General features: G+C 43.0%; 1 protein-coding gene across 2 annotated transcripts; it reads left to right on the top strand.

Moving 5' to 3' along the window:
- Positions 1 to 2,757: 2,757 nt before the first annotated feature.
- On the top strand, positions 2,758 to 7,071 carry C13H2orf74 (chromosome 13 C2orf74 homolog). 2 transcript variants are annotated; one of them, XM_015433620.4, is made up of 4 exons: positions 4,592 to 4,852; positions 5,085 to 5,198; positions 5,295 to 5,475; positions 6,602 to 7,071. In XM_015433620.4, exons 1-4 carry the CDS (start codon positions 4,737 to 4,739, stop codon positions 6,773 to 6,775), a joined length of 585 nt encoding a protein of 194 aa, XP_015289106.1. In that variant the 5' UTR covers positions 4,592 to 4,736; the 3' UTR covers positions 6,776 to 7,071. The 2 variants fall into 2 exon arrangements, 1 of the variants encoding a protein (XP_015289106.1); XR_012422344.1 differs by lacking the exons at positions 4,592 to 4,852; positions 5,295 to 5,475; positions 6,602 to 7,071 and adding an exon at positions 2,758 to 2,832 and having other exon boundaries at positions 5,085 to 5,204.
- The last annotated feature ends 475 nt before the right edge of the window (positions 7,072 to 7,546 follow it).

Raw genomic sequence — 7,546 nt, 5'->3', positions numbered from 1 at the left:
CTGACCCCAACATGACAGATGCCAGGAGCACGAGAAAAGCCCCCCTTGCTCCGAAGAGAACCCTTGCTCCCCCATCTTCTGGTTAGTGCCTGAAATTCTACCATGACCGTCTTACTTTAACCTTAGGCCCACGTTAAGGTATAGATATCCATGAGAGTTACTATCAAGCATTCTTGTTGTGAAGAGTTAGAAAACAGGTTTTGTGGCCGGGCGCGGTGGCTCAAGCCTGTAATCCCAGCACTTTGGGAGGCCGAGACGGGCGGATCACAAGGTCAAGAGATCGAGACCATCCTGGCTAACACGGCGAAACCCCGTCTCTACTAAAAACACAAAAAATTAGCCGGGCGAGGTGGCGGCGCCTGTGGTCCCAGCTACTCGGGAGGCTGAGGCAGGAGAATGGCGGGAACCCGGGAGGCGGAGCTTGCAGTGAGCTGAGATCTGGCCACTGCACTCCAGCCTGGGCGACAGAGCGAGACTCCGTCTCAAAAAAAAAAAAAAAAAAAAAAAGAAAACAGGTTTTGTTAACAAGAGGGAATAAAAATCAGTGTAGGGTAGGAGATGAGAAATTACAAAGACTATGAAAGACCTTGGGGGTAGGAGGTGAGAAATTGCAAAGACTGAAAGACCCTGTCACTTCCCAGCATGCTTGGGACCGGAGCTGGACAGGGCAAGGGGTTGGGATATAGGTAAGTGACAAGGTGTTTTCTATATCAAGCGAGAACTCGGAGAAAGCACGATTGGAAGTGTCACTGAAATGCCAGAGGTTCTGTCTAGGTCTTGCTGTCGGCCGCTCAGAAAGCCAATCACTGAGACAACGAGTATTGCCAGGGAAGAAGGCTTAGGCTTTAATCTGGTGGTGCAGCTGAGGTGAACTGGAGATAAAGTCTCAAATCTCTCTCCCCAGTCGATTAAAACTGAGGGATTTACATAGTGGGGAAGGCGGAAAAACAGGAATTAGGGAGAGGTAAAGAAGCAGTCAGGATGGGGAGTCTGGTGTCTCATTGTCTGGAGGTAGTGATCTGATGGGTTTTAGTTCCTTGCCTGAGGGTCAGTTTCCTGAGGAAGAAACTCTGATGAGATGAATCTGTTTCAAGTTTTAAGACCAGGGAGAGTCCATTTCTATGTTTGTTCAACAAACTATAAATATTAGCTTATTAGCTTTATGGGACAATTGGGCTGATTTCAAAAGGAAGCCCAATGGATGGTGATTGCATAATGGAAGGGAATCCAAGAACCAAGTCCTTTTTTTTTTTTTTTTTTTTGAGATGGGGTCTCACTCTGTTGCCAGGATGGAGTGCAGTGGTGTGATCTGAGCTCACCGCAACCTCCACCTCCTGGGTTCAAGCAATTCTCCTGCCTCAGCCTCCAAAGTAGCTGAGACTACAGAGGCGTGCCAACACACAGAGCTAATTTTTTGTATTTTTAGTAGAGATGGGGTTTCACCATGTTAGCCAGGATGACCTCAATCTCCTGACCTCATGATCCTCCTGCCTCAGCCTCCCAAAGTGCTAGGATTACAGGCTTGAGCCACTGCACCTGGCCTTTTTTCTTTTTTCAAGATGAAGTCTGTGTCACCTAGGCTGGAGTGCAGTGACACGATCTCAGCTCACTGCTACTTCTGCCTTCCCGGTTCAAGCAATTCTCCTGCCTCAGCCTCCCAGGTAGCTGGGATTACAGGCGCACACCACCATGCTGGCTAATTTTTGTATTTTTAGTTGAGACAGGGTTTCCCATACCAGGCTGGTCTCAAACTCCTATCCTCAAATGATCCTCCCACCTTGATCTCCCAAAGTGCTGGGATTACAGGCGTGAGCCACCACACCCGGCCAAGAACCAAGTCTTAAAGGATTGAGAGGTGGGACAGGTAAAGGGCTGAGGTAGGGGTAGGACATTCACAGTGGGGAAACAAATTGAACGAATGAGTGGAGATTGAAATAAAATCTGTATGTGCTGGTATTTTTATTTTTGCAATGCCTGCTGTATACCTGGCCACTTTACAAATTCCCTTTTCTTTGTTCCATAAATAATTTTAAAAATTGTGATAAAATATACATAACATAAAATTTACCATTTTAACCATTTTTAAGTGTGCAGTTTGGTGGTATTAAGTATATTCACATTATTGTGCTACCATCACGTGTCCACCTCTAGAACTTTTTCATAATTCTAAATTGAAACTCTACAGCCATTAAACACTGATTTCCCATTTCTTCCTCTCTGCAGCACCTGCTAGCCATGATTCTTCTTTCTGTGTCTATAAATTTGACTATTTCAGGTACTTCATATAAGTGGAATCATACAACATGTGACCTATCGTGTCTGGCTTACTTTACTTAGCATAATGCCTACAAAATTCATCCATGTTGTAGCATGTATCAGAATGTCATTCTTTTTTTTTTTTTTTGAGATGAAATCTCACTCTTGTTCCCCAGGCTGGAGTGCGATGGCACAATCTTGGCTTACTGCAACCTCCGCCTCCCAGGTTCAAGCAATTCTCCTTTCTTGGCTCCCTGAGTAACTGGGATTACAGGCACCTGCCACCAGGCCTGGCTAATTTTTGTATTTTTAGTAGAGATGAGGTTTCACCATGTTGGCCAGGCTGGTCTAGAACTCCCCTCCTCAGGTGATCCACACGCCTCGGCCTCCCAAAGTGCCAGGATTACAGGCGTGAGCCACCGTGCCCAGCCCAGAATTTCATTCCTTTTAAAGCTGAATAGTATTCCATTGTGTGTATACACCACATTGTTTTGTTTTTTAGATGGAGTCCCATTGTGTCACCCAGGCTGGAGTGCAATGGCATGATCTCCACTGACTGCAACCTCTGCCTCCCAGGTTCAAGCAATTCTTCTGCCTCAGCCTCCCGAGTAGCTGGGATTACAGGCACCTGCTACCATGCCCAGCTAATTTTTGTATTTTTAGTAGAAACAGGGTTTCACCACGTTAACCAGGCTGGTCTTGAACTCCTGACCCCAGGTGATCCACCCGCCTCAGCCTCCCAAAGAGCTGGGATTACAGGCATGAGCCACCATGCCCGGCCACCACGTTTTATCTATCCATCCTTCGATGGACATTTTGGGTTTTTCCACCTTTTGGCTATTTTGAATAATTCTGCTATGAGCAAGGGTTTACAAATATCTGTTTGAGTCCCTGCTTGCAATTCTTAGTGTATGCACCCAGAAATGGAATTACTGCATCATATAGTAATTCTTTACTTAGTTTTTTGAGGAACTGCCATACTGTTTTCTACAGTGACTGTACCATTTTACATTCCCACCAGCAATGCACAAGGGTTCCAATTTCTCCATATCCTCACCAACACTTTTTTTTTCTTTCTAAAGTAATAACCCCCCTATTGGGTATGAGGTAGTAACACATTGTGGTTTTGATTTGCACTTCCCTAATGATTAGTGATGTTGATCTTTTTTTGTGTGTGCTTATTGATCATTTGTGTATCTTCTTTGGAGAAATGTCTTGAAATTCTTTGCCTGTTTCAAAATTGGGTTTGTTGTTGTTGAGTTGTAGGAGTTCTTTATATATTCTGGATATCAGTCCATTAATAGACTATGTGATTTACAAATATGTTCTCACCATTAAATATTATGTTGTTGGATTTTCACATATGGCTTTTATTATGTTGAGGTAGTTCTAGTTCTCATTTGTTGAGTGGTTTTATCATGAAAGTGTGTTAAATTTTGTCAAGTGCTTTTTCTGCATCAGTTGAGATGATAATGTGTTTATTTTTCACTTTCATTCTGTTAATGTGATATATTACATTGGTTGATCTTTGTGTACTAAACCATCTTTGCATTCCAGGAATAAGTCCCACTTGGTCACGGTGTGTAATCCTTTGAATATGTTGCTGAATTTGGTATCCTAGTACTTTGTTGAAGACTTGTGCTTCAATATTCATAAAGGATATTGGTCTGTAGCTTTCTTTTTTTGTAGTGGCTTTGGTATCAGGGTAATGCTAGCTTCATAGAATGACTAGTAAGTGTTCCCTCTTCCATTTTTTGAAAGGTTTGAGAAAGATTGGTGTTAGTTCTTCGTTAAATGTTTGGTAGAATTCCACAGTGAAGCCTTGAGCTCAGGGCTATAGAGAGGGATTTCATAAGAAGGAAGCAGACCAATTGTTCATGGTCTGTGAAAGCAGCAATAAAAGAAACAGGCTCAGGTTAGGAAAGGAAAGGTGGTGTTTGGAGAGTAGGGAGAAAATCCTTGCCCAAAGAATGGTCAAGGCAGTTTCATATGGCCTCTAACCTGGACCTCTCAGAGGAGGGGATGAACAGGCCACAGCCTCGTGGTTCTCCAGCCTCCAGGTGATGGGCTGGGGTTGGACTGGCTCTCTGGTGTCTCTAACTCAAGGGCTCCATGATTCTGTGATGTCACTGAAGAGAGAAGAATGGGGAGCTGGGCTCAGCTCCAGCTGTTCCGATTCCTCTCTCCTCTGGATCCTGATAGTTTTTGGGGTGAGGGAGGTGAGCTGCGTGATCACACGTGTCCCAGCTCAGTCTCCCCTCTGGCCACCTCAGCCCCCACCACAGTTATGGAGAGAAACTAGCCAGTGTGAGTCAACTGCGCAACAAGCAGAGCATCTTTCATGAAGCTGAACTGACCAAAAGAACAACAATGAAAACAGCTTTTTGTTCCTCTGTTTCTAGAAAACTTAAAGAACAAGAGAACTACATTCAAATTGAGTTGGAAAAGAATATTTGGACAATCTGTGATTGTGAGAGTGGATGAGTCTTCTAGCTAAACCTATGAGCTTTGAAATCACAGCAATCACTTTCTTCATCATCCTTCTAATTTGCTTCATTTGCATCCTCCTTTTATTGGTGGTTTTTTTATATAAATGGTATAAATCCATGCTGATAATTGGGATCAGATTTCAAGTCACATTAGCAAATGTATCTAGAAATAATGTAAACAATTTAAAATAGAACAAGTAATGATACCATCATTATCTACTTTTTTCATTTCAGCATTTTAGAAATGCTGATATGCTGTTTAAAAGTGAAGTTTCTATGCCACACCTTAAAATCAGGGCCATTCTTCCTTTTCTGAATTTGTGGCTTGTTTGTTTTCAGTTTCCAAGGCAGGAAAGGTAAAGAGACAAAGAAAGTGCCTTGTACAGATGCAAACGGAGGTGTAGACTGTGCAGCTGCTGAAGTGGTGACAAGCAATCCAGGGGACCATGAAAGGCGAGTGTGGCGCAGGATATGTCAGAGGCCATTTTGTGCGTGATAGTGGGGATGAGGATGCATGAATGTTTAAAACTCTACCGATTAATTTTCTAGGGTATTAATGCAAGTCATGAATTTGGATGTGCCGATGAGGCCTGGCATTCTTGTCCAGAGACAGAGTAAGGAAGTGTTGGCCACACCCTTAGAAAACAGAAGGGACATGGAGGCAGAAGAGGAGAACCAAATAAATGAGAAGCAAGAGCCTAAGAATGCTGGAGAAACTGGTCAAGAAGAGGTGATATGTTTTTCTACTCTCAAGGAGCAGTTTAGAATTTGTTTGATTGAAAAGAAGGTACATTCCTCAGCTAGGTATAATAATAGGAGATGGAGGGCCAGGTGCGGTGGCTCATGCCTGTAATCCCAGCACTTTGGGAGGCCAAGGAGGACAGATCATGAGGTCAGGAGATCGAGACCAGCCTGGTCAACACGGTGAAACCCCTATCTCTACTAAAAATACAAAAATTAGCCGGGCGTGGTGGCACACACCCATAATCCCAGCTACTTGGGAGACTGAGGCAGGAGAATCACTTGAACCCGGGAGTCGGAGGTTGCAGTGAGCCAAGATCGCCACTGCACTCCAGCCTGGCGACAGAGCGAGACTCCGTCTCAAAAAATAAAAGTAAAATAATAATAATAATAATAATAATAATAGGAGATGGAGTTGCCTGTAACTTAGGTTTGTAGGTAGAATGAGTCCAATGCCCACAGTCATTTAAGCCATTCTAGTTGCTTATCAGTTCATGTTACTAAACCATTACATATGCCAAGTCTAGAAACTTGCTTAGTCTTCATTCTTATATTTGTGTTTTTCTTAATAATTCCCCTTCAGTTTGTTTTTCTCAAAATCCTAGAATCTTAGAGCTGTTAAGAGATTATCTAGTGATCCAACCCTCTCCTGTTTCCAATAAGAAAATGAGATGAATTGTTTACCTCTCCACTGTGGCCAAGCTTAGGCCCACACTGTGGACCCCTGTCCTAGCTCTAGGGTCCTACAACAGCACATAGCATGGCTGGGGCCTTCTTGAGCTCCGTGTCTGGGACTCCCTAATAAGAACAACTCACATGCCCTCCCACCGCATGGCCATGCCCAGTCCACGACAGAATGATGGTCCTGATGGCTCTTGGGTTTGACCGCTTCGTGGAGAGAATTACATGTCACCAAATGTTATTTGAATATGTCAGTGTATGCTTTTATAACCATAAAAATGTGAAAATGTGATAGATTATTGCTGCTTTCCTGTATCATTTAGAAATGCTTTTTCTGTTTATCGTTAACAGTGTACATATAACCTGTAATTTTAAAAGCAGGGCATGTCATAAATTGATTATTTGTTTATATTGTTTGTCCCATTCTCTTGCAGGATGATGGTTTGCAGAAAATACACATATCTGTCACTAGAACTCCATCAGCTGTTGAAAGCCAAAAAAGACCTTTAAAAGGAGTGACATTTTCTAGGGAGGTAATTGTTGTGGATCTTGGAAATGAATACCCTACACCTCGAAGCTATACTCGAGAACATAAAGAGAGAAAATGAAGCTCAAAAAAGGGTAAGAGTGAAAGAAAATGTAACCTTTGACTAACATTGAAATGACTGAGGGTACAAAATCATGTTGAAACAACAAAACAATGGGGAATTAAGCAAATAAAGATAGTATTTTACCTTTGTGCAGAAAGAAGTGGGCCATATGCAAAATTCTGTAAGTAAAATACTTAGAGCTTGAATATAGTTTTTTAAAAATTCAAATCTGAGTTCAAGAAATTGATTTTATTGCCCTTAAAACTGTCTACTCAAACACCGTTCTGGCATGTGAATAAAGTGATTTTTGTTTGTACATATGCCTATTATGTACATCATTATTCAAGGGGGATTTTTTGAAATAATACATGTTCTGCATCCTCTGATCATAGGCATTCATGACCAAATAACATTACAGCTGTCATCACGGAAGCTTCCATAACTGTCGTCTTCTACTACATAATCCCCATTGAACTCAGTCCTGAAATGTTTCTTGTACTGACCACTGCTTTTTAAAAATTGGTACAGGCTGGGCGCGGTGGCTCCTGCTTGTAATCCCAGCACTCTGGGAGGCCGAGGTGGGTGGGTCACCTGAGGTCAGGAGTTTGAGACCAGCCTGGCCAACATGGTGAAACCCCATCTCTACTAAAAATACAAAAATTAGCCAGGCACGGTAGCGCGTGCCTGTAATCCCAGCTACTCCGGAGGCTGAGGTGGGAGAATTGCTTGAACCAGGGTGCCGAGATTGTGCCACTGCACTTCAGCCTGGGCAACAGAGAAAGACCCCGT

Source organism: Macaca fascicularis, chromosome 13 (assembly GCF_037993035.2).
Source record: "Macaca fascicularis isolate 582-1 chromosome 13, T2T-MFA8v1.1".
NCBI lineage: Eukaryota > Metazoa > Chordata > Mammalia > Primates > Cercopithecidae > Macaca > Macaca fascicularis.
The sequence above is the reverse complement of the archived record's forward strand: the minus strand, read 5'-3'. Positions and strand labels throughout refer to the sequence as shown.

What these genes read in the sequence shown, in the direction of transcription:
- C13H2orf74 (XM_015433620.4), top strand. Translation starts at nt 4,737, where the DNA reads ATGAGTCTTCTAGCTAAACCTATGAGCTTTGAAATCACAGCAATCACT. An exon ending in AATCCAGGGGACCATGAAAG is followed by an intron (nt 5,199 to 5,294) that starts GCGAGTGTGGCG and finishes TTAATTTTCTAG; the next exon opens with GGTATTAATGCAAGTCATGA. An exon ending in GAGAAACTGGTCAAGAAGAG is followed by an intron (nt 5,476 to 6,601) that starts GTGATATGTTTT and finishes ATTCTCTTGCAG; the next exon opens with GATGATGGTTTGCAGAAAAT.